This window comes from Mya arenaria, chromosome 4 (genome assembly GCF_026914265.1).
Source record: "Mya arenaria isolate MELC-2E11 chromosome 4, ASM2691426v1".
NCBI classification, from domain to species: domain Eukaryota; kingdom Metazoa; phylum Mollusca; class Bivalvia; order Myida; family Myidae; genus Mya; species Mya arenaria.
In genome coordinates this window covers 66,296,890-66,324,730 of record NC_069125.1, presented here as the reverse complement: position 1 = coordinate 66,324,730, position 27,841 = coordinate 66,296,890, and the positions used below count along the sequence as shown (strand labels likewise).

Sequence of the window (27,841 nt, the reverse complement as noted above, 5' to 3'; positions counted from 1 at the left end):
ATCTTGTCTTCCATTTGAATGTATTCATCACTGCATCAATTGAATTTATCCATATTTTGTCAACATTTGGTGGAACATATGAGGGTTGACTCCGTCTCTTACAGAGGGACAATGATTTGGACGTATCACCATGACGGCCTACCTAGAACATAAATTTAACATTTTAAAATCGATCAAATGGATGAATATACATTCATTTCATAAAAGAAATATCATTTGAAATAATAGTTCAACGTTGAATGCATTATCGTCACAGTTGAAACAGTAGTTCAAACCACTTATTAAATAAAATTAGCATGTTATGAGAGGAATTCACGTTAACAACAGCATTTATAAAATTCACATTAACAACAGCCTTTCTTGAAATATCGATATTCATTAAAAGAACTAAAATATATTATACAAACAATTCGTTTAATGAATTGAAATTAACAAAATTAACATTTTAACACATGTATGAGTTCTTAAATATTACTAATTACTAAAAAATGTATACAAAACAAAGACTGACGGCGCACACAGCGTTGCATCGTTCCTCAAAAGTCCGTTGAGTTGAAGTTTTGGCCAAGGATTGCATCGTTAAAATACAAGGAAATCCAAATTAGTTCACACTTGTACAAGCAGAATATAGCATAGTCTTTTATAGGCTAAGAACTATTTTTTCATCTTTTCTCTCAAAATGTTATTTAGGAATTACTGTCACTTTCTTGCTTGTTTACCTCGGTTTTGAACCGTGGTGACACATATGAGAACCCCGTTGAAGTCACATGATTTCTCACCCTGTTATTGGGATCTAAAGGCGAGCCTTTACCTTTGTAACCAGTTTTCCAGTACTCTGGTACCACTTAAGAATCAATCATAATGTTGAAAAGTTTAGTTTATTTAAGTAAGAGTAAGTGTTGAGTTTCTTTAATGTATTTATTACATATTTCGTCTGAGTTTAATATTACATCATATCCTTTTACACAACTGCAATTTTTAAAAAAAATCGCAAAATTCATTTATTTCATGTGTTTAAGATTCAGAGATTAAATTCAATTTTTTGAGATACTTCCAGCAAGATTTAGGGTCAGCGTTATGCATGGTTTTATTCTTTTGTGCATTTTTATATGTATACCTATTAATGTAAAAAAAATTGTTTTCTTGTAAACCTTGCTATATTTATTAAGTTTGGTTTTGTTTGAATCAGACTGGCCACTTACACTTACATTTTAGCCCTAACCAAGGTCGGTCAGTGTGAAATTTACTATAAATGTGCATGAAAACTAGTATTATCAGTGTTTGCGGACGGCTGAATACTACTTCTACGCGTCAGGAATGTTTTGCATGCAAATTTGTTGAAAAACATCAGATAATTTTCTGGTTACTGAATTTAATGTTTCATCCAGATTATTATGTAAATGAAAGTACAAGACTAATTTTGATGTAAAGCACAAGTTTAAAGTACCTGAATACAAGCATTCTTCAGTTATTGAAAGAAATCGAATTTTCAGCTCAAGATCACCCTTGACCTCAGCCCAACTGGCTTCAACATAGTTAGAGCGCTGTTCATGTATGAGGGACCTCTACCAAGTTCGAGGTATCTAGGCCTAAGCGTTTTTCAATTATTGATAGGAAACTGTGTATTTTTAGCTTACGGTCACAACGACCTTGAACTTAGGACCACTGACCTCAAAGGTAAACTCAAACCGAAAGTAGGGTGTAGCTAAAACCCGGTACCAGGTATCACTTTCCAGTGATACCGGAATGTTATCAGATGACAAATCTCGGTATCAAATGACCCGCTATTTATTGGCTATTGAATGAATGATTATTGGATAAAAATCTCTATTTTGCAGTTTTTGTATTACAATAAGTGTATATAAGTGTCATCTCTAGATAGCCATGGGACATAAAATCACAATTTCAAAAACTGGAGGGTAGAAATGGCTAGGGTACGAAATGACTACATAAATTTATTTTTAAAGATCAATACACATTTTCATTAAATAAATTAGAACATTGAGGGTTATAAAAAAAAAATCTATTCCCAAATTATCACATTAAAAAAACCCCAATTAATTATTAAATTAAAAGCTACTATACTCAAGATTTACATGACTACATTAATTTATCAGCTTTTAAAGATCCAAACACATTTTCATTGTATTAATTTAAACATTGAGTGTTATAATTTTTTTTTTAAATCTATTCCCGAATTATCACATTAAAAACACACACGAAAACACACACAATAAATATCAAATTAAAAGCTACTATAGTCAAAATTTACAGTATGTTAAAAGTGTGTCAACATAATCCGGTACCATAATCTGTGATACCGACTTTTCCCAATATCGGATTTTAGCACCACCACCGGAAGTATCTTAACTGAAATTCCTGCGATTTGATCCACGCGACGTCAATGAGAGCAAACTATTTATATCTGGCTAACTGTCTGCATCAAAATAAGTTATGAACTGCATCGTTTTGCCATTTTTGGTGAGATCGCCAGCTGGAATTTACAGTAGTTTAATGTTAGGCTAAGTAATTTGTGCACATCATAAAAAAGACTATCAACATTGACTTCATTAAATACTACATCACCAGGCGCGTTAAACGCGCTTATGTTTATGTGGTAATTCTAGGGAATAATCGTGCCCTTTTGGATGTTCTGTTAAGAGTTTAAGACGTTAAACATCTCTTTTTGTACACTAAGAATCTAACTACTTTGGGGGTTGTCATCACACAAGCGCGTTTTTTCATCTGCATCAGGCTAGCATTTTCTGTTCTTATATTGACGGATTTCTTTATCATTGCGGTCTTGTGTGATTTTTTTGTATGATGTGAGGCTCGTTCGCCTTCTAAATAGTGCAATGGTGAAGGTCAAGTCCGTTCCTGAAGTGAAAAAGTCTTTGACTTCAAATTATGATACGCATCATATACCAAACTGAAAGACTCGTGATCATTAGCGATTCTCAGAACTGAAAAGTATCCTATCAAGGCTAAACAATTGTGCAGAAGTTTGTTTGCATTTCACCAAAATGTGGGTAGTGTGCTTGCAATAAACAAAATGGGGGTTTAAGGAACAAAAGATAGACCAGGAAACGTGTACAGTCGAGTAATAACCATGAAGTTTGGAAAATAGGAGTGTATACATTCACGAACAGTTACAACATGCACAGATATTTGCCGAGAAAATACGAAAAATGTGGATAAAATCAACACGTTTATTTGTAAACATCGCCTCCTAAGCAACAATCTGTTCAATAACATTTTTTTATCTTTAAAGGTATGATACCAAAATAAAATATCGATCGAAGAATGTTTATTGCCACATACTGGACGCATACATTTTTCAAAATTTAAAGAAAAAGTCCACTTACCAGGCAAGAGATGGTACCTGAATCGGTACTTTTTATTCTAAATTCGTCATTTTGTTTGCCATGAGACATTTCTCTCACTTAATGTTTGCATGAAACGCAATTACGTCCTCCCCCTTGATTTGAAGGTTTTGGATATTTGAATGATAGTGACTTTTGCTCCGCCAAAATACACCAAGTGAATTCCGAATTGAGTGCAAATGTTATAGCCTGTCAATCGACTGATAGCGATTTACGTATCAACGTGGAACTTACTACTAATGGGTAGCTCATATAGCCGCAAAGGATCACTACATGTACAGTCTGAATTGGTTCCACATCAACTGGTCAATTTAATCGTAACCTTAATTTTACGCTCTTTGTAGTGCTAAATCTTACTGTTGGGACTCTCTTTCTTTGCAAAAACTCATTATGATCGTGATTTTATTAGCTGTCTGACAAGAACTCTGCACTAAGTGCATATGCAAACAGAAGTAAAGTGCTAGCGTCCCTGTAGTTGAGGTGTAAAACTCCACTTGTACATTTTACGTGTACCTGTAATATCCTAATTGAGTTTAACATCATCTATGAATTTGTAGAATGTGATTTTTAAAACTTTTTCATGAATAAAAGGTGTGCTTTATGATATAAAACATACAGTTAGGAAATAGCTGGTTTATCACGTTTGCCTTTGTCGAACAAAACTCTTTGCTAGAGTTAATATATAAATATCAGAAGTGTGTGCGACGATTTGAAAAATCCCTTGTACTTTTAAAAATTCACGCACTATGTTGACTTCTTGGAGTACGACATAAGTTGAAACAAATATGCCCAGCCGTGCTTCGAAATAATAATAAGTCGAAAGAATACCAAGTACCATACCTATTTGAATCAGATCCTATCTTGGTTGGGTCTAGTTTGAAGTTATATAAAAGACAATGTGGGCATACGATTCACTGTTACGAAAGTACGTTATTGCATGACACTTTTAAAATTGTTACATGTTTATAAACAGCACATCCAAGAGAATGTTATCCGTGTATTTGTTTCCTTAAATATAACGCAAGATTTAAAAATTCACTCAAAACGACCATACATGAATATAATTTTCTTCATTGATCAGTAGTGCGAACAAATCAAAAATCGCGTGTGGAATTGTGTACACGAGTGCGGTTGTGGATAGCAAATGATGGACCAATGCACTTTGAGGTATGCAAGTTGAATAAATGAAACCATTTTGAAAAACTACGAATAAGATATTTAGTTTGAATGTACTTTTGTTACAGAGCATTTTGAATCATTGACACTATCACTGAGCAGCTGTTTCTTTACACATAGTGTTGAAAAGAATGCTTTGATTACGTTTTATATCGTCAGTGTAGTCGAGCATGCGTTGCTTCTTTTCAGAAGGCACATTCAAATTTTGTAATAACATCATTAATTTCGTTTCGCTTTATTAAAAATTGTTGCGCCTATCATACATCTCAGCCAAACCATGGATTTGTTTTAACTAATGACCTATTCAAGTTCTAAACCGCTCTATCAAACTATTCAAACAATAAACCAGTCACCAGTTCATAAAGTGTTTCCTTTTCCTACTGTACAAAAACACATATAAAGCACACATAAAGCACGCGCTATAAATCGTGTTTTAATACGATACATTCAAACAACTATCTTACTTTGTAAATCATTAAAACAAGTTATCAGTCTGGTGATCAAGGTTTATTACAAAAGCTATATCATGGGGTAAAGTTAATGTTTCCATAGTAAACATATATTGTTTTTTTTATCTGCTCATATCATTTGATTTATGAAAACAACAATAAAAAGGATAATTTTTACATTTTGAAATGACCAAACTCACTGTACCGTAAACACTTAAATTGACAATAACAGATATTATCGCATCTTTTGTTAAAATGAGAAGTTTTAAATGAAAAGTTAGAGGGTTGTTTCAAATGTTATGTTATAACATGACTTCCTATATAAATCAACGGTCAAACTTTTGCTATATGGCCAGTCAATAGTTCGGTAGCCGATTAGTATCAAATTATGTCAAATGCGTGCTTGTTATGGGAATTGCCAAGAATAAACTGTTAGTTCAATATTTAGTTCAATAACCAACTATTATTTCATATATATCCTTATTACATGAACATGTATGTTTGATTAATGGTCTTTATGCTATACCTTTATACGCGTTGACCAAATATATATATACATGTCGTACGTACCATGTTCATACATGTTTGTTCATCGTGTATAGAGGTATTTCCTTCATGTTTTTCGATGAAATATGGAGTTTTATCAGTGAAATAACAACAGGGAAAATAATTGATATATTCACTGCAAAATAAGGAGTGAAAATATCAACTTTCAGAACTACTTTAAAATCCATTGTAGTTACTTCCCCTTGATCAAAACAGAAGACTTCACTTCTGCAACAGAAAATGTTTGCAAACAAAATATTTGAAATAAAAAAAAAGTTACATAAGTTTAAATAAAGATATATTTAGAAATGAACAACTTGCCGTTTATTAGAAAAACGGTTATCCCATTATTTAAAAACGTTTAATGTTTAACGAATGTTCGAACGTCTGCTTTCATACCAAGCAAATTACAGACGAAAACAACGGTTCGAACATAAATAGAATGTTAAATCATCGTTCAAATGTATTTTGAATTGTTTGTCGTTGTAATACGTAATACGAACTTCCCAGAAAATTCACATAACAGAACAGAACAGAACAGACAAAATAACAGATTTACTAATTATGTTTTACCCCACCCACTGCACGCCTCAAAATGTGCCAACAAACTAGCGTGGTCCTCATCATTACCTGGAAATCGACCTGTCTTCAAGCAAAACAGACTGGTATTCGACATTAAGATGATTGAATATCCATGTATTATGAAACACACTCTTAAACTGTTTTATATCCAATGATTATCCGCAATTGTTTTGCCAACACAATCGACCCTACAAAATTTCATTAAATAAATGGCGGCGTAGTAATTTGGTTATTTATTCATACACGCTTAAAATAAAAGTGTTTTCGTTAATTTTTGGAACATGGATGCACTTATGCACTTCATTGATAACTGTTCATAAAATATTTACACTAAAAAACGAGCGAATAATAAACTATAAAAAAGAATATCAGAGAACTCCCTCTCAACAAACCGGAAATAGAAAATTTACAGCTGTAATTTTGCATGAGAGGCGCCCCACTGGTAGCGGCGTAAATAATACCCTTTTCAAAAAAGGAGGTAATTAAGAAAATAATTGAAAATTCTATAAAACTCGGAAAATAAGCATAAAAGAAACAGAAAATCGTGAAAATATGTTTTTTCTATGACACTCGTGAAATAAAATACGATCTTTCACTTAAATAAACAAATATCCTCTATACCATAAATACATGTTGTGCTACCATGAGTCTTAATACAATGTATGTTCTGATATATTATCTTTACGCCACCCACTCAACTAAAAGCACAAAAGTAAGCGACTGCTGTCTTTCTTTACAGCGCAGATTATCTTACATGTCAAAAACACTGCCCGATTGGGCTAAAACTAAATAAAGACTTAAAACAAGACTTTTACTTTGATTCAAAGCAAAAAAATACGTCGCGAATGTTTTTGAAACAGGACTAAAAGGAAGCAGATGCAGCATTCCAAGTTTGAGATACCTGGATACAAGCATTCGCCAGATATTGGACGAGCTCGGATTTTCAGCTCAAGGATGCCACGACCGACTTTGACCTTTGACCAAATTATGTCAAAATAGTTAGGATGATGGTCATGTTTGAGGGACCTCTACCAAGTTCGAGGTCTCAAGGCTGAAGCGCATTTTTCATTTATTGATTTGAAACTGCGTATTTTCAGCTTACGGTCACAACGACATTGACGTTTGACCCATTGACCTTAAATGCAATATGGCTCATCTGCTGGTCATAACCAACCTGCCTACAAAGTTTTAGGTCCCTGGGTCATAGCGTTCTTCAGATATTTATCGAAAACCGATTTTTAGTTTTAGCTAAAGGTCACCACCAACATGACCTTTGACCAACTCATGTCAAAAAAGTTAGGGTGAGGGTCATGTTTGAGGGACCTCTACCAAGTTCGAGGTCTCAAGACTTTATCTGATGGTCATGACCAACATGCCTTCAAGTTTAAGAACCCTGGCCCGAAGCGTTCTTCATATATTGATTAGAAACCATGGGGACGGCCGGATGGACGAAGAAACGATCAGATATCTATATGCCACCCTTTGGGGCATAAAATTGTCAGGTGCTGTAATATTAACACTTAGAAACTTAAATGTTTTAGTCATTAGTTAAATGTGACATGCTTTGGATGAATAAGGGAAAGTCTATACTCTTTGTTTATAAGGGGTATTATGATAAAAACAGCAGCAAACACGAGAAAAGAAATTCAAAATAATGATAACAGTTTTAATTGTATTTATTATAAAAAATGATAATTTATGATATTTTAAATGGAATTCAATTGAAAGTATACTCAACAAATAACCAGGAATTCAATTGTCTGAATAAACAAACTTACTGAACGTTAGAACTACAACAGGGCTCGTATAACAGAAGCATCATAGGTAAGTTCTAGACAGTTTTGTAAAAAATGATACGGCCATGCTTATTACATATTTGGGTAACGTACAGTTTTTACATTATATCATTCATACTGTTATATCTTTAATGGACTATCATCGAATTTTCAATTTTACCCGATTTTTAAAAATCAGATTAGTTTAAGAAGCAAAACATCATCCGAAACTTTTTTTCTGAGCGTTGATGAATTCGTAAACCAAGCTTGAAGAAAAACCATAGCCTACGAGTTTTGAGGCAAGTTATTTAGACATACGTTTTTGTGTATTAATGTTTCTTTTTTTAATCAATTTATACAATTGTATGTTTATAAAGGTTGTTTTTTATCAAACATATTTTATAGTTTTATTCAACAATAATGATGTTGGCTGGTCCATTTTGATCACGTGACCCTCCAGGGTACAACATTGAAACCTATTCCACGCGACGTGGAACTTTACAACGCAACTTTAATGTTTTACTGGTCGACTAGCGCTTGTCGGCAAATTTTGATAATTATGAAAGCAAATACATTTACTCTACAGGAGATTTTTATTGCACCCTAAATTTACAATTGAAACATCCCTCTAAAATTGACATTTATTTTGTATATAACTAATAAATCCTATCGAGTTTTTGATGTTCATATCTGACAGTTTAAGAAGTTAATTGTAAGGATCAGAACGAACATTTTTGCGTCTCTTTAAAGCCAACCGAGACATACTTGGATTTTACATTTCTTCAGAAACAACTAATCCATATCGTAAGGTTGAGCTCGCTCGCCAATCGGATAAACACATGTTCGTATTTTCATAGACTTTGTATAGGTAGTATCGTCAAATTATTACATCATGTATATCAACTTCTATTTACTCAAACTACAAATTCAGAGAACATTGATGTTTACGATGTAGGTGTCATAACATACGGTTCATGAGTGATTATGCTGTCTCAGTTTGATGACCACGCGACTTTTGGCCCATGAGCATGATATGTTTCAGCATCATGGAACCTTCGGATAGCACAGGCGAATCTACAAGCGGACATCAGCCGAAACGCGACGCTGTGAGGTTCTCGTCTACCTTGAGCTTGTACATGACATTGCTGGGATATTCCCTGGGATTTTCCGACATTTGGAGATTCCCTTTCCTAGCCTACAGGAACGGTGGAGGTAAAGTGTATTGTGATAGCGATCGAGTTCCATGTGTTTGCCGTACATCTTTTATAAGGCAATGCCTATTACCCTCCATCTTCGGTCAGACTGGACCATATGGCCATGGCATGAGACTAGACATTAATTGCCTTCGTCTTTCAATAAATTTTGTCTGCAGACTCTGGCCGATTTTCAGCAAATTTCTGTGATTCAGCTGTGAATACATGACGAACTTTATAACTATAGTTCGGAATCCTTGCCTGTTCCCTAATTCAAGAACTTGATATTACTAACCAATATTGCTACAGTAAGTAGTATAAAGCTCTGTATTGATTTTTAACATCAAGAGTTAATATCGAGGTACTAATAACAAGCACTGTTGACATTCATAGTTCTTGTCTGGATTGCTGGCTTTATAAGTTAAAATTAATTAAGAAATACAAATGAAAATGTTCATTCCCATATTTGAAATCTATGTGGATGATTTGATCTCAAATGCGGATAAGACAAACAATGCTGGAATTACATTTTTGGCATCCAGGGATTAAGGTCGTTATTACTTAAACATAATTCTAGCACACCGGATAGGCATTTCCGGTGAATTCAGCCGTGCTGGAAAATTCCATCTGGCATTTGTTTAAATTGTGAAAATATAAAAATAAAACAGAACAGTGAATAAATTTTACATATCTCTTACAAAAAGCACATTTTCTGAACAAGTAACATTTGAATATGACATGGCATTTCATGGCTTTAGTCAGATATAAGTTTAGCAAAATCAAGGATGGATGTTCTTTCGCATTTGCGATATTGCAAAGCAAAGTGACACGAAGGAATTGTTTTAGAGACTCAGATGTTCGATCGTTATTTTGAATAATTTTTTATATTCATTAAAGGCGTGAAACGTAAATTGATATTAATAAAAACTATGGTATTGCATTAATTATCCCAAAGGCTGATGTGCAAATGCTCGATTCATCAGAAGAGACACATGCTACATGTATCATGAATCATGAATAATTTAAGAAGAAAAAGAAAGTTTGTTCAAAAGAAATATACAACACAATACATATTTGAAATATAGCAATATGACCTGTGATCAAATAATGAAATACAATGGCGTACATATAAATGTATTGAATTTTATATATCGGCTTATAGTGATAAGGCCACACAAAATTGATAACTTGTTCATCGGATTTTTTCCAAAAAATAATGGGGCGAGCGAGCGAAATAATAATAAAAATATTTGTTTTGCATTTTCAAAAAAGAGGAGCGAGCGAAGAGCGAACAAATATATATATATAGTCATTTAACTCACTTTTGCTCACATTTTATTCACTTATTAACTAAACAATGATATTGTTAATAGTAAAAGGATAACATCCAGTAAAATAATGATAACACTAAAAGATAATTCTTTACAAATATTAGTTTTGATATCAAACAAATGCTATATGAGATCAAGCAAATGTATTTCTTTAAACTATTTCATAAATGAGAGAACTTCAAACCAGTTTTCTAGTTTTTTAAACCTTTTTTATTTTATTTTTTCAAAATACCCTATGCATGGCTAAGTTAAAGCCTGGACACAAACACCAATGGTCACAGCCATCTGCCTGCCCAATGGCATATCAAAATCTATTTATTAGGTTTCCACTTTTCCTTAGGAAAACTTGGTTAAAACTAATTCCCTATTAAAATACATTGTCATATCTCATGCCATGGAAATGACTAGACAAGGTGACTTGAAAAATAACTCACAAAATGAATATAGGCATTTGCAATCAAATATAAACTACAGCTATCATTCCTGCATTGACGACATCATTGGCCTTGGTAGCTATCTAAGTTCTGGAAGAGAATTTACAAAAAACCTACACTGTATTGTAAATTTTTTCAACTGAATATATGTCACAAAAAATTCCAGCCAGCGCCAGATTGATATTAGGCTTTTTCAGAATTTAACGCCTATCTTTTTTAAACTTTCCTTATTGTTTTAGATATCTTGTTCAAATTTAGACAAGTAATTAAGAAAACATATATATAAAATTAAAAGACACTTTTACTTCTGTTCTACTGCAAATACTGATTGTGTCAATTTTCAAATAAAGCAAAAAAATATTTCAAGAAAATACAAAAATATGCAATATTTTTTAATAGAAAAAAACAAAACAATCGGCATAAATAATTCACACTTGAATGATTTCCATATATAGTTTAAATATACACATGAACATCTAAAAAATCTGCAAACATTTATTCGAAACACAAAGTGTAATTAATACCTTTTTCCAATCACGCAGTCTGACCCTTTTTTTTTCTTTTAGACTAATAATTACAAAATATACACAATCTAGCTTGTTTGATGCTTTTTGTGTGAATGGTATTGAATGAAGCACACATGAATGTCAGCCAGATTAATTTTTAGGGTCATCCTACTGTCCACGAACATTGACTCATTGGTGATCAAGGCCTCCTACCCAAGCATGCCGTTGTTGCCTCATCGGGATAGGAATTTCATGCTAGGCTGCGTCGGAGGAATCTGAAATTTTAATAAGCAATATTATACATAAAAGTTCATTGTAATATAATGTAGTATGCATTACTAAAACAATTTGATGATAACACAAGAAAGATGGTGCTCGTTTCTTGACCAAACTTTATGTTTCTATTAATTTACATGCATTGCATATGAATTTAATAAACACTATACTCAAATCTGTAGCAAAATAAAAACAAACATGCATAAATCATAAAATGTATATTGTATTTTTGAAGGAAACAAATAATGCAAAAACCACATCATATTTGCTATATTAACAGCAAAGAAGTTAAAATTCACATCTGAAGTTTTTACCTGGACATGTGTAGTAGGTATAGATGACAGATAGGAAACTGTCTTTTCACTGTAAGGTTCATCCGAATTCCCGTCAAACATGTCCGAACCAAATTCACTTTGGATAATCACTGTCATTCACGATAAAATTCAGCACTTCTTGTCCAGTACATATACGTTTACTTTTAGCGGGAGCCAAATTCAAACAAACACATTTGTCCAAAATGTAATCAAACTTTAAATGGTGGTAGAATTGCCATTTGTTGACGTATTAATTTTCAACAATCAGGAAGTGAACTGTTGCCAATTTAGTCTCGATCATCTAGACGCTTGTATCCGGGTCTATATCGTTCATTGAGTCTAATTAGAGCGGCTGCATGATTGAGCCGGTACTTTGATAATTGTAATTATTTAAGAACGCGTGGGGGGGGGAGGCTACATTCTACTAAACAAATTAGCGCTCGTAAAAAATATAACATTTTTTAAGATGGTGCGGGCGCAAGTGATAAAAAAATAAAAATATTTTTTTGCTTTTCTGAAGAACTAGGTGCGGGAAATCCGATGAACAAGTTATTAATTTGGTGTGGCCTAATGTTTCATTATCATAATACTTACCTTCTATTCCAATATTACAGAGATGATATACTATAAAAAACAAACCTTTTTGTGTTTATAGTCAAGAAGAAAAAACTATTTCGGTATTTTAATGCCATATTGCAATAGTTTTCCAGATTCATATATGTCGTTGACTAGAGAGCTATTTTTTTTCAGGGGCTTTTTTAATACCTTTCCTTATCATGGCCTTTGTTTGCGGAGTTCCGTTATATTTCATGGAATTCTCGATATCAAAGTTCTCTGGAAGAGGACCATATCAGGTCTGGGACTTTTGTCCCTTATTCAGAGGTAAGGGCATTCGCTTGTTAACACAATTCGGTCGCAATGTATAAACAGTTCATGTCGATGATAAACTGATAATTCGCAATATTTTGCATTAATTCGGCAGCTTGCTATTAAAAATATTAAACATAAAATGAACATTCCTTTCAGGAGTGGGAATGGCAGTTTCGATGGCGTACTTTATATACATAGTCGGTTCAAGTATCTTTCGTTGCTGGTTTTTTGAGTTTGCCTATTATACATTCAATAATCCGATCCCATTTACAACTTGCAATAACCATTGGAACACAAAAACTTGCATGAATGAAACATTCGAACTACACTTCAATGAATCTTCTGTGGTGAACATGAATATGACTACTTTGTCAACAATGTATGTGAAGAATGACGTCCATACATCCACGATCGAGATACCAAGAATGTCCGCTGCAGAGGAGTTTTGGCAGTGCGTTTTCTTTCATTAGCACATTGTTATCGTAAAACGCGAACGTGTACAAGTTGGGAACATATCATTTTGCAAGCCTGTTTTAAGACGTGTGGTCATTAAACGTAATAGCGCCTTCCATTTTACTCATATACTCTAGTTTTTGTGACTACATGTCTATTGGTTTACATGTAATGATGACACACATTTATCCGAAAAGAACCCTGTAGAATTAAAAACGTCATTATTCATGATCTTATTTTCCATGCAGTTTTTGTGTGTATGTCTTTTGGGAGATTTAGCATTGACTGTCGTAAGTGGACACATACAGATGTTTAGACGGTAAAATGAACATGTTACGGTTTGCAGAGTGTGCATTCGTCCGAAAGCTTCGATCAAAAATGCCTTACATTAATTAAATCAGAAAACGAAGTTGATCAACTAGACAATTATATGATTATATATGTAGTATAGATTAAAATAAACATGAACACTAATTCTACACATAATGACATTATTATTGTATAATGTATTTCCAACAGATTCCAAGCATTGAAACTATCATCAGGTATCGACGATTATTCGCATTTTATATGGAAGTACGTCCTCGTGATGTTTGTCTTTCGAATATTTGTGTCGTTAACTGTCGTCAAAAGTATAAAAACCATTGAAAAGGTATTTGTTATTTGGTCAAACATATAATTATATATCTTATAACTCGAACAACGTTCATTGTATCTTAATCACTCAGCGTACCGTTAATACACCTGATTAAATAGAACTTCCAACAATTATAATAATGAAATGTTTCTGCTTGTAAATGGTTTATGCATAAATAATAATTAGTACAATGCCAACAAAGTGTTTTAATGAATGCACGTGGTTTTATTATTTCAGGTCATCTATGTGACGCTTATTTTTCCGATTCTGTTTTCTGTGGCGTTATTTATTCGGTCACTTTTGTTACCTGGATCATCAGATGGAATATATTATTTTTTCTATCCTAATTTTGCTCTTCTATTGGAACCGAGGGTAGGTATATAGCAATGCTTATCTTTGTTACATGTTGTGCTCTCTGATTCTGTTGAATTAGCGAATGTAATAAATGCAAACACATAGACCGTGGCCAACCAATACCGTAACTGCTACTGGACTTGTCCCTAAAGCTTCGATCGTGTTATTGTTTCCTTCAATTCGCTTTGAACACATAGAATATTGTGTTTAAAAAAAGGAATATTTCAGCCATATTTTTTTTAATTATTGTTTAATATTGGGAAAATTGTGAGGTTATGGCCGTAAACTTATTTACATCCCAAGTAGACTCATTTTCAAGTGAACTCGAGTTTTTGTTTGGCGTTGCAAGGCGGTAATCCCATCGTTTATCAGTTGAGCAATTTCGATTCGTGTGTCGTCTGTTTGGGGTGTTTTTACGTCTGTGGCTCTCGTTTAGTGTCGTTTGGACCACTGAGAGTTTCTTTTTCAATATTTGACAACAGGGCTGGTCCCTTGGTTTTCATTGTATTTATCATATATACAATCATATATCGAATTAAATTGAAAAAAAATGAATTGCTCAAATTTAATCAAATTACCACCTTTCAAATCAAACAAAAACATTTGCACAGCCACTCAGGCGATTTTTAAAAAAAAAAATGTAAAGAACTAACGATGTACACATATATTTAAAGCTGTCCTTGTTAAAGGTTTGGATTGAGGCTACATTGATGGCGTTCTATACGCTTTCTTTTGGATGGGGGTCGCTCATGACTATGGGATCACATGCATCCTTTGGAGATAATAGTTACAGGTAAAACGTTTCCGCAAAGTACATTTGATTATGACAAAGCATTGTCATCAACGTGAGCTTTAAAAAATTATTGCCCAATTATAAAGATTGTAAGACAGATATACAGAATATGGAAAAAGTCTTGATGTCTCATACATATTTCCTGTGTTCTTTTATTTATTTCAAATGTTTTGAAAGCTTAACCGATTTTTCTTTAAACGCTTTTAAGTATTTTTAAAACACAAGCATTTGCATTCAAATACAAAAGGGCCACAATATAAGGTAAAGTTTTAGGTGTCAAAATGCTTGACATTATAAAATCAACAAATGTAATTAGGAAGCGAATTTAGCTACATGTTTTTCTAAAGTTTTCTCATTTCAAAGTACATAATCTACACGCCACACAAGTTTGTTGATTAGATTGTCTGGATTTTGTGTAATAAAACAACATGTTTATATTTTCAAAATACTTTTTCGATGAAATGTCAACGGAATCTTAACATTTTATTTCGTAATATTTGAAAAAAAGTTGTAGATAAAAATTAAAGTAAAACGTGTTCGCAAAGGGTGTATGTTTAATTTTTGCGAAAAATAATACCCTATATCTGAATGAAAATTGAAATGTTGACACCAGCCGAATTTGTATTGTGAAAGGCCCTTTACCAGCAAGCATTACAATTCAATATGAAATAGGTAATAAAATTTGTCATTTTTACAAATCAAAATGGTACTTTAATAAAATTATAATTATGTACAATAAACTTAAAATAGGGCAAGTTTTACCTATTGTTTATTATATACCATAGCGGCGCTATTCTTTTGTGTATAAATATTATCAATTCTAGGACAGCGTTTGTTTGTACTTTCCTGGACGTGGGAATGGCTGCTTTTAATGGATTGGTTTGCTTCTCCGTTCTGGGCAACATGGCACACACCTTCGAGGTCCCGGTCACCGAGGTGATCAATGCAGGTAGGAATGTTTGTGAGATGTTTTGATAGGTCATCACATACTGCATATTGGAACAGACTTATATGGATGCAATAGAATTGATAGATAGAGCTGAACTACACTGTGCGCTATTCATTTGAACTGGTATAATTCAATTAATTTAGAAGAACAATAATACTTCATCGTGTTATATTCTGTGTATGATTACTTTACAGAATAATTGATTAAACTAAGATACTTATATGTTTATTACTATGAATAAATTGAATAACAAATGAATAACCAAAAATTAAAGTTAATTAACACATGTCTAGCAGAAATTTCCTAAACAACATAGTTTCAGATCATGTTAATTAGAGTCAAATGTAACATGTATGTCACTTTTTTAATGCAATTGACATCTGCATTCTTAACATAATTCAATTGGTATAGGTCGACAAAAATTTATCCATGGCAAATGTATTCAGATATTTAACACGTGTTACCATTGTAAAGAGAAAGACTCACATTAAAAAATCAGCAACAACGGTTTTACCTTTAATTATTCGATATTCGAAAACAATTCAAAGAATAGCGTTATAGTTAGTTTTTGTGCCGTTTGAACGTGTCCTTATCATAAATTCCTCTTCCAGGGTTTTCCACTGGTTTGGTATCGTATATCACAGCCCTCAGCACTTTGCCCATGCCTCAACTCTGGACATTTCTATTCCTATTGTCAGGAGTCTTGTATGGAACGGAAGGGCAGGTTTAAATTGTTTTCTTTACCGAACAAAGTTCTTACGACATTCATAAATTTCTAGACTTCGAGTATTCAATGACTGTGATAATAAATAAAAGTGGTTAAATAAATCATAATACTTCAAGAGAATGTAATTCGTTCTTATTTGTTTGTCTTGCTTTTGTTAGTAAGATAAGTCTGAGGCCCTCATGGCTTATTGCAGATGATTCCGATTGAAATGATGGTTCAGCTGATTGGCGACTTGTTCCCGAGACTAAAGGCTGGGTTCCGTATTCCAACCTTGATTGTTATAACTGCAGCCATGTTTGTCCTCTCATTTCCGACTTGCACAGGCGTATGTATTTAGCAGTTATACTTTTATCTCGTAAACTGAATTTTATTCTTATTATATCTTTAACCTGTCATGCTGAATGAAAAATAATTATATCTTAAGAAATGATGGACAGACGAGACAAAGGAAATAAAAAGATAATTAAACCTTTTATGTGGACTTCTGTACAGGTGTTTAAGGTCGACATATGTTTTACCAATTCAAAAAAATACAAAAATGCGTGAATTGTCTTACTAAAAGCATAATTTATAGAACAAGATAGGTACTTATTACTTATTCCCGTCATACTAAATAGACTTGATATTTCTAAAACTCTTCAAATTTAAAAATACGTATTCCCTTGACTGTCATTTTGCTTATCATATTGGCATTAATAATCATTACCTTCTTTAGAGGGTACAGCGTTTGCTCAATTTATAAATATTACTATCGTGAACACTCAAACACTGATGGCGCCACTTGCACGGAATTACACTGACAGAAAAGTGAATAGATTTATCAAACGTACAAAACAAGGTACATTTAGCCCCGGTGATATCTTCATCTTACCTAATTTTCACTAGTGTTGTTGTGATGATCGATTATAATCGAAAATAGATTGGTTGGACATGAAACTGACAAAACATATGAATAGTTAATAAGAATAAAAATTCAAACTGGAACCGATTTTAAACACTAGTTTTCACTGATTTTGGCAATGCGGTTAATTCAAAATATTTCGGTACCACGATTAAGTTAACCTGAAGTTGCAAAACAGTCGTTATAGACATACATGATAATGCAATAAAACAATTGTTACAAATACCATACATATCAAAATTGGTGTCATGCGGATTATTTGTGAAACAAAATAGATAAATATCAACCAATGATTAATTACATTAACTGTATGTACGTGTTAACTCACGAATAAATGAAACATGGCAGGACTTGTTCTTATATTTACCAAATCAAAACACAGATGTACACTATCTGTGTGAAATGCTTCCCACGGAAGACATTTTTTTGTTCTGTACCCAGGCCGGAGCATACATTTTCTTGCTGGTAGACTGGTACGCCGGATCATGGACGGGACCCATCGTTGCTTTAATCGAGGTCATAGCAGTTGCTTGGGTATATGGTTCGTACGATAATTATAATTGTTTTAACATTAAAATAGGTATAAAGAAGCATTCAAGTTATTCATATCTAAGTTAATTAAAAACATGCTGTATGCGTTATTGTCTTATTTAAGGAAGAAGTAAACATATCATTATGTACTAATGTTTTACCTAGACAAGAGCCATTATTGAGATAAGGTCTCTATATGATCTTGAAGGTGAAAAGAAAAAGATATTAGTATGTCCTTGTACCTTGATGAGAGTTTAACTGTTAAATGATAAATACACAAAAAAGACCAGAAAATATCAGCATGTTAGGGTCCGTTTGACTACGTACACATATTTATTTGAATATTATAAGTTGTTCACAGCAATAATGATCCTGTTTTAAAGGAAGTCTTGGTCCCTTAACTTATGTATAATGTTTTAGTACGAATGAAATATCACGTGATAAAATTCAATATTTATAAATCAGTTTATCTAGTCAACTCGTGGAAAAAGATCTAAAAACTATCTTAGCAGTGCTAAAAACTATTACTGTAGTTTGCTTTCTTTGCGACTTGTTCATCTATTGTATGTACATTTTTCCATTTTTTGCAGGATTGGACCGTTTTAGTGAAGATGTACAATTAATGCTTGGCCGGCCTCTTCATGCAGTGTATAGGTTGCTCCTTGCTTTCGTGTCGCCTTCGATCGTGCTGGTAAGGAAACATTTATGATGTTGTTAAGGGTGTTATTATAGGACTCATAAATACCAATTCCACACGTTTTCTGAAAAAGTAGCTTTATAATTTAGGGTTAAAGAACTATCCGATGTTATTCTATGTCGACAGTAAAGTTTCTTAGTTTTGCAGGTTATATTTTTCATGAGTTGTGTGAAGTACGTTCCCCCAAACTACGGGTCGTATAAATACCCTGGTTACGCACAAGCTATTGGGTGGGGAATGGTGGTGATCATCGTGGCCCCGATATTCGGCTACGCTGTTCTCAATATCTACCGGGCCAAAGGCACCCTTACCCAGGTTGGTGTCGTTTACCACGGAGGTGTCCATAACATTTATGCACATAAACATTTGCATTTAAGACATGACATAAATTGAGTTATTTTCAGTTATAATGTATATTTTTGTATCCTTTGTTTTACCCATTTTTAGAGAATCAGTTCCCTGTGTAGACCCACCGACACGTGGGGACCATGCGGGGATGGAATGGATTGCAACTACAGGAATAACAGAATCAAATACTCGGAGAGAACTTTCTGGGATCTGTTTTACTTCAATGTGTTTGGTCGATATCCAAATAATTCTGCCATGAAATTATTGTTAGAACATGAACTGACTGTTCTTAGATCCTAAAAGAATGAGTTTGCGTAAAATCAAATTTATTTACAATTTATAAGACTCTTCTGATCAAGTTGAAAATTGGCTCAGTTAAACCACCTACATGTATACTCTTAACTTACAATTATTTTGTCATCATGGGTTATTATAATAAGTATAATTATATGTCAACCGCGAAATGGGAAGTGATTGAACAATAATGATTTAATAGTACCACTCACATAACTAAAGCGATATATGACAATATTTAATTTGATGCAGTTAGGTCTAAGAGAATATTAAAATATGCGGGCTTTTATCAAACTTGTCCAATTACAGTATGCATGCCTACAAGTATAAATATTGCTTTGAAGTTTTTAAGGATTGTATAAGAAACTATTAAAATGGCATAGACGTGAAACTGTGTTTATGTCGAAATGCAGTGTGCATTAAATATTGATGCATTAAATATTTTCACTTAAATTGTTAAGTATTAGATAATTTTATGTAATGTTCAAGTCATAGAGCTGAAAAGTGTATTTAGTGAAGTTTCGACATTTTTTTGACCAGAACTCTGCAACTAATAACGCGATCAGGTCGTTTGTGAAACAAAATGACGATATAGTTTTTATTTCCATTCCAGTTATCACCATATTTGCTAAATATTGGATATGAAATGATCGGAGAAGAAGGACAAAGTGATTCGGGTCAAACGCTGGTTATTCAAGGGCCATAAATAATGTTATCTAACTGTGAATCGTATGCGTTTGATAGAGTATGACCTTACACATCGTTACACAGTTTAGTAATGCGAAATGTCTATTGATCGATCTTAGTCGAGATATATTGCCCATTAACATTGTAACCATGTATATGAGAAACTACAGAAACAAGCTCAGTAACCAAGTTTGATACAGATTGGATAAGAAAGTGTCAAGTTAGAGGAAACTGGTCATTTTCGAAAATAAGATACCAATAGCTTTTGAGTTGATACTGCGATCTCGTTGTTGATTGAGATAATATGCCAATAACCGTTGTAACTAAGTTTGGTAAATATTGAGTATCCATTGTTCACGCGGAATGAACGTTGAACGGCTCCAGAGCGCCGTTGACGGCAACGGCGCCAAACAGCTACACAGCCGCAATAAAACTGGACACAAACACTGTGAAATCATTTTCTTTTAGCAGCATCGAAACGAAACTTGCTTGCTTTTCAGATTATTATACGAAGCAAGTTCACAATGCAATTTTGTACTGAATAGATCAAACGGATTTCTAAAACGGCGTGGGTGAACACGCTTTATGACATTCGTGCAATGTGTCACAACCAAAAGCATTTGATATCAGTTTCAGTGCAGTCTAGCTGGTAAAATTAACTGAATTAATTTAGATTATTGTCTTGTGATAAGTAAATGCTTACATGGTGTTCACACTGAGACTTATCAATGCTTTAAACTCTAAATATACTGTAGCATTTTACCACACAGTATAATACATAAAAGCGCAATCTACATCAGTATATCCATACTGAAAAAAGATAAATAGCAAAGGAAAGGAGAGCGTTGATTTTAATAGTAATATAAGAGATGTTTGCCAAACATTATGCACCCTCCCCCCGAGCGCCATGTTGTCAGGATAATTTGAATGAAATTTGCATGGACCGAAATGACAGCTGATTAGTCATTGTCATAGGATAAATTTGAGGCAGTTTTAAGGTACTGACCAGTAAGGACAGTAGCCACCGTTTTTTTTAATCAAGATCCAATGATGACTGATATTTGCAGATAAAAATGAATCCTCTAAGCAGCAGGGAATAAGTACAAATGACGAAATTTTAATGATGAAAATTTGTTATGACCATGACCTTATGACCTCAAAAACCAATGGGTCATCTACTAGTCAGACCCAGTCTCCATGTCAAGTTTGATGACCATAGGACAAGACATTGTTAATATATCACTTGGAGACGCTTTGTTAACTTTTTCGCGTTAAAGGTCACTGTGACCTTGACCTTTGGCCCGAAGACACCCAAAGTCAAAAGGGGTCATCTACTGGTCAGGCCCAACCTTCATCAAGTCTGACCATAATCTAGGAATTGTCGAGTTTGCCTTCAAAGACACTGTGACCTTGACCTTTAACCCGATGACCCCTGAAATCAATAGGTCTACTGGTCAGGCCAAACCTTCATATCAAGTCTGACTATAGGGCTAGGAATTGTCGAGTTTTCTTTCAAGGTCGCTGTGACCTTGACCTTTAACCCGATGACCCCTGAAATAAATAGGGGTCATCTACTGTTTAGGTCCAGCCACCATGTCAAGTTTGTTGACCATATGGCTTGGAATTGTCGAGTTTGCTTTCAAGGTCACTGTCACCTTTACCTTTGACTCGACGACACCTAAAATCGATAGAGGTCATCTACTGGTCAGGCCCAAACATCATGTTAAGATTGATGACAATAGGTCTAGGCCACGTTGAGTTATTACTCGGACAAGCTTTAAAATCCTTTTATCGTTAAAGTTCACTGTGACCTTGACCTTTGATCCGAATACCCCTAATAACAATAGGGGTTATCTACTGGGGCCGATTTCTCGAAAAAGATTAACTGATCGGATTAAAAACGGGATTAAATTCGTTAAACGATTTAGCTGATCCACTTGTTTTAATCCGATTTCACGAAGCTGTGATAAGTTGATCGAGATTATCTTTCCGTTGATTCGCTTAAAAGGCATGAATACTCTTCAAAAGGAGAATGACCAGTAGTATATGTCATAACATTGGACCGTCTGCATAGACCGAGTATGGCTGCCAAAAAACGCTCGACCAATTGGTCTGAGGAAGAAAAGAGCACAGCTCTTGAGCTAATTTCATCCAAAGGGCAGAAGCTGTTTGGATCCTTTAGAGGTGCTTCGCTTGGGGGGAAGGAGAAGAAGGAGTTGTGGGAGTCCATCACACAACAATTGAATGCGTAAGTTTTCAACAGCGCATTTAATGCAGACACTTGTTTTCCTTTGATTTTCTTCTTAAGATCCAGTGTTGTTGTTTTTGGAGACATTTACTGCCTTATAAGCTTCCCTTTCGAAAAACAGTCAAGTTTGAGGGCCATGGGTGCAGGCATTGTCGAGGTATCACTCGGACATCCTTTTATCATTCAAGATCACTGTGACCTTGACCATTGGTCCGATGACCTCTATAATCAAAGGGTTCATCTACTGGTCAGGCTCAACCTTTATGTCAAGTTTAATGACCATACGTCAAAGAATTTGTTTGGGGTGTGATCACTGTTAAACACGTCGTGTAGGTTCGTTTCCTTTATTTTAAGTAAAACATAGAATAACAACACACAGGAAGTTACGTTACGTAAGTATCAATACATTTCGCGCGTTACGTCACTCTCGTACATCGCATTACGTCGCGCCAAATTCCCAACATTATTGTTGAGATATCACTCGAACAAGCTTTGGTTTACCGACGGACCGACCGACCGACCGACAGACTGATCGACCGACAGACCGACATGTGCAAAGCTATATTACTCTTTTCTACGAAGGGGGGCATTATTTATAATTATATGATTTGAATAAATAAAGACAGCTGCGATTTTGTTAAAGAAGCATTGCAATTGCACCAACGAAACCACGCACCTTTATTTACCGAGTTACATGTTATTTGTAGGGATGGCTTAGACGATGAATCAGTATAAAGTGATTAGGTCCTTTCTTTGGAACAATACCGTTTGGACTTATTTGCAATTGGGGAAATGGTGTAAGTATAAGGGGGCATTTAATGCGACCGGCATGTATATTCGATATGGACTGATATATTTTTTTTATTCCGATGCTCTCTGAGATGCTTTAACATACTTTCACGAACTTTACATTCTGTCTGACCAACTAACTCTGTACTTGCTTATTCATTTCACGTTAAACTATACATAGCATTTCTGCGTCGACAGTTCACGTTAGGCGATTCTTTTGTTCGCGTCATTAAAAGACATCATTAGACATAGCAGCGCACATTGGACAACTACCCTGGCACATGCCTTTGCGCCGTTGAATGTGTCCTTTAATTTTGGTATGCAATCCTGAATCAACAAAATATTTTCTTTATAAAAAAGGCTCTTTTGGTACTGATACCATTTTTTGGAGTGGGGTATACGCCAATGTGTCTTTCCACAATTCAGTGAATATAATGATTATAAGATGCGCGAGTTGGTAAGAACGAGAGTGATCCTAGTCGTATTATCAGCCTCCATGGCTGTTTTACCCGTTGCATATTGTCAGCCCGATGCTTTATCTTTCTATGACGTTCCCACGTTTCCGGAGATGACTCCTTAAGTAATTCCTGTTTCAGACGAAGTCAGTAGTAGTATAGAAAAAATGTATTGGAGTAATTGTACCCTTTTAAGGATTAAAAATATAACTTTTCAAGGAATAAAATATGACGGTAAAGTTAGAAGGTAGTTGATGTTAAGATACTCGACTTTTTTCAATTGGTTATTCGCGAATATCCAACTACCAATCAGGTAGTGAGCTGTCTTATAGCTTTTTTAGGAATTATGTTTTAGTTAAGAAACGTTAACAGAGAAATACTATTAAGAGGACATTAATGCCAGCCCTCAGAAACTGTTTCTTATAATTAATGAAAAAGTTCTGTAAACTGTTTATCATATCTTATATAAAACAGTGGTTAAAGTATTCAGCATACCGACTTACTAAAGAAATCTAGAATACATAGATTTAAAATCAACCTGTGAGTGCTTGAGTGACCCAGATAACCGAATAACTTATGCCTGGTGACCTGAGAACTAAATTAAGTACGGGTGGCGATATATAAGATAATATTACACGTAGACATTTATTACGAACTTGCTTTACAGAACCAGGCAGGTGTGGGAATGGAAATAATTTTATCTTTTTTATTGAAAATAAAATATGTTTAATATTTTAGAAACATCAAAATTAAACAAGTTTTAGATTTATTGGCCATATCATCTATTTTTACGAATTCATCCGTGTAAGTGAAGGAGTGATAAAACTAGCGACACAAACTTGTACTTTAAAAATTAAAATAAACTTAATAGATGATGATGATGAGATTTAAAGCTTCAGATGTTTTGACGTTTTGACGTTTGTCTTAGTAACATAAGATTTTTGTTTCAATGCCTTTAATTGAATGATATTAGATTAACAAGAATAGAACATATCTCAATTCCTCAGTTTCAAGACATTTACACAAAAAAATCGTGCCGGTACGATATTTCACGAACTCATTTTCTTTACTGAAGGACTTAAATCACAAATATTTGTTCTTTGTAAAACTGCTTGATCGACTTTTTTGAAAACATTTTTATAATCGCTTCAGGTTGATAATTTGTGCATTAAAACAGTTAATTTATCATTGTTTTAGAAGAAAACGTATAATAATGCTTTGAATTGAAAACAGTTTAACGCTGCTATGTTAATAAATGAATAAAAAAACATTGATTTATCATTGTTTTCCAAAAACACGCATAAACAATTGCTTTGAAATACAGAAAAGCCGCTAGGTCGCTAACTACACGCCGCTAGGTCGCTAGGCCGCTAATTCACGCCGCTAGGCCGCTAACTTCATGTACATAATTTACTGGGGGGTTAAACTAGTTTATGTGCACAACCACTTCTCAAGCCCGTATTCTAGTAAATCTAGATACAGTTCCTTTCAGTTTGTTTTATTGTAATTATATAAATTCCTGTATAGTAACTGTCAAAGTTCCACATTTTAGGTTGTCATAAATTGAGTTAGCATATGTTTTAAATGTGTTAATTAACCTAAGCATCCTGCCCACACTCTAAAACCGTCATCTATAAATACTTTGTAGAACACTGGTTTATGAGGTGACCGCGAAAGTTATTCATCGTTTTTCTCGTAAATGTGCAAGCAGATGTTTTTTTCCAAGAATATGGGTAGAAGTTATCTTTAAGTCAAAGTTGTTGTAAGCAAGAGACATTCCATGATTTTGATTATTTTTTCCGGGTCTTCTACAACGAACAATGCGTGTGTTTTCGTATACAGTATTACTAAATGCAGAACATATACATTGTAAAGAATACAAATACAAGCCCTTTAGTCAAATATCTAAATATAAAACCTGTATATAAACCATCATATATAGCATTACGCAGTTCAAAGAGACTATCTATACAAACACATTCAAAGTACTTTTAGTCAAAATTATTACTTACAGTGCATTTGAACTTCTTTATTTATTAGCTCATAATGTTTAATGCCGCATCTATGTTCTATTGAATCCGAAGGATGCTTTGTTGTCACAATTTTTCATCGTTCAGTGACCGAAGATCACCGTCTGAACTGGTTTCTTTTTAAAATGTGTTTAAAGCTGCACTCTCACAGATTGAACTTTTTTATTTTTTGTCTTGGAACGAGCCAATTTATGAAATGGAAACCAGATATATAAGAATGCTGACAAAAAAATTAGATCGCAGACATTTATATTTATGTTAAAAAAAGGATGTTTTATGCATTTTTCTTAAACCGTTAGTAACGGTTTGAGCCATGTAACATTATTTTTCGAACGGAAATAGGAGAATCGGAGACCTGATATTTTGGCAGCAATCTTATATCCCTAGTTTGCAAATATTTACGCAAAAAAATGCTCTTTCCACGACAATTTTTTTTTTTAAAAGTTGTAAAAATGGTAAATCTGTAAGAGTGAAGCTTAAATAAGCTTTGAGATTAATTAAAGATGAATGGTAATATACAGGGTAGTCCATGAAAAAAAATAGTTTCTCCACGGTTCCATTTCAATATCAGAATATTATCTATTTGTAACATTTATTGTTAATGATAACATTTACTGTACCGATGAAGCGTATGGTGATAATGGTCGATTGTATCTTTCAATAAAATGAAAAAGCTTTGATAAAAAGTATAAGGGTTGTTTCAAACACACACGCACATGTGCGTGTGTGTGTCTATGTGTGTGTGTGGGGGGGGGGGGGTCTGGGTACGTGCGTGCGTGCCTGTGTGTGCGCGCGCGCGCGCGCGCGCGCGTGTGTGTGTGTGACTTTTAACAATATATAAATGTATTCATTGAAGGATAGTATTGAACTGGATATATATATATATATATATATATATATATATATATATATATATATATATATATATATATATATATATATATATATATATATATATATATATATGTATGTGTGTATGGATATTAATATCTATACCAGCGTTTTAACTGTTACGGTATCAATTTAAAGGTCCGCCACTGGTCTGCGGGAATGAGTTATCTTTTAGGTGAAAGTTTTTGCAAGCAAATGATTTTTCATGATTTTGATTAATTCTTCCTGGTCTTCTATAGCAATTAATATGTGAGTTTTCGTTTAATTTACAGTGTTACTAAATAATGCAAAACATATACAATGTGTAGAATACAAATACAAACCCAATAGTCAAATATTTAAATATGAAACCTGTATATACACCATAATATATAGCATTACAGAATTCAAAAATAATATCTATACTAACATCAACATTCTGTACTGTTAGATATAGTTATAGTTTACAGTGCATTTCAACTTCTTTTTATATTAGCTCATAATCTTTAATGCAACTTTTATGTTCAAAATAAACGATAAAAATCGAGAATATAAAGGTAAATAAGATATATGAATTTTAAATGATAAAATGTAATGTACCGTTAAAGGGGATTGTGATAATGATAGATTGTATCTTTCAATAAAATGAAAAGGCTTTGATAAAACATATGAGGGTTGTTTCATATATATATATATATATATATATATATATATATGGATCCGTCTCGAGTCGTCAATTAATACACAATTTTATTATATACCTATAAATATTCGTTCAAACGTACAAACGTAAACGGATTTGTGTAATCGATAGTGACAGTGATTGGGTGTCCTTTAATTCAACCGATTACTTGATTTAAAATAGCGGACGTTTACTTTCGTTTATTTACATTAACACTTCATTCCTTAACGATGGTTGTTGTTTATCAATTTCATATTATATCTGTATAAAGTTCAATGGCATTTCCCATCGAAATCACGTGCGTTTGTTCGATACTTCTGTCCTGTCATTGGGCGCAATAATACTAATGGGCTGGGCATATTTACTACGGAACTATTTTTTTTCCAATGAAATCGTAGTAAAATTATTGGCGACATGCAAAACTGCAGTAAAGCAGTTAAAACAAGATAAGCAACGATAATTTGATTGATTTTAATGTAGATGATTTTATGATGGATGGAACAGTTGAAGAAACGTTTGTGTTTAAAAAGGCTGTTAAATGTCACGAAAATGCAAAAAACA

At 33.6% G+C, this 27,841-nt stretch overlaps 1 protein-coding gene across 1 annotated transcript; it reads left to right on the top strand.

Annotated features, from left to right (window-relative positions):
* The first annotated feature begins 1,497 nt into the window (after positions 1 to 1,497).
* Positions 1,498 to 19,904, top strand: LOC128233034 (sodium- and chloride-dependent glycine transporter 2-like). Its single transcript, XM_052946891.1, has 14 exons — positions 1,498 to 1,579; positions 8,954 to 9,123; positions 12,716 to 12,847; positions 12,992 to 13,286; positions 13,808 to 13,940; positions 14,163 to 14,297; positions 14,954 to 15,072; positions 15,897 to 16,021; positions 16,633 to 16,745; positions 16,942 to 17,073; positions 18,091 to 18,190; positions 18,771 to 18,871; positions 19,025 to 19,192; positions 19,325 to 19,904. The coding sequence occupies exons 1-14, from the start codon at positions 1,551 to 1,553 to the stop codon at positions 19,523 to 19,525; spliced, it is 1,953 nt and encodes a 650-aa protein (XP_052802851.1). The 5' UTR covers positions 1,498 to 1,550; the 3' UTR covers positions 19,526 to 19,904.
* Positions 19,905 to 27,841: the final 7,937 nt, after the last annotated feature.

Excerpts from the sequence above, each read along its gene's own strand:
- LOC128233034 (XM_052946891.1), top strand. The coding sequence starts at position 1,551 with ATGTATGAGGGACCTCTACCAAGTTCGAG. Across the intron at positions 13,941-14,162 it reads GTATAAAAACCATTGAAAAG|GTCATCTATGTGACGCTTAT; the intron begins GTATTTGTTATT and ends TTATTATTTCAG. Across the intron at positions 17,074-18,090 it reads CATTTCCGACTTGCACAGGC|GCCGGAGCATACATTTTCTT; the intron begins GTATGTATTTAG and ends TTCTGTACCCAG.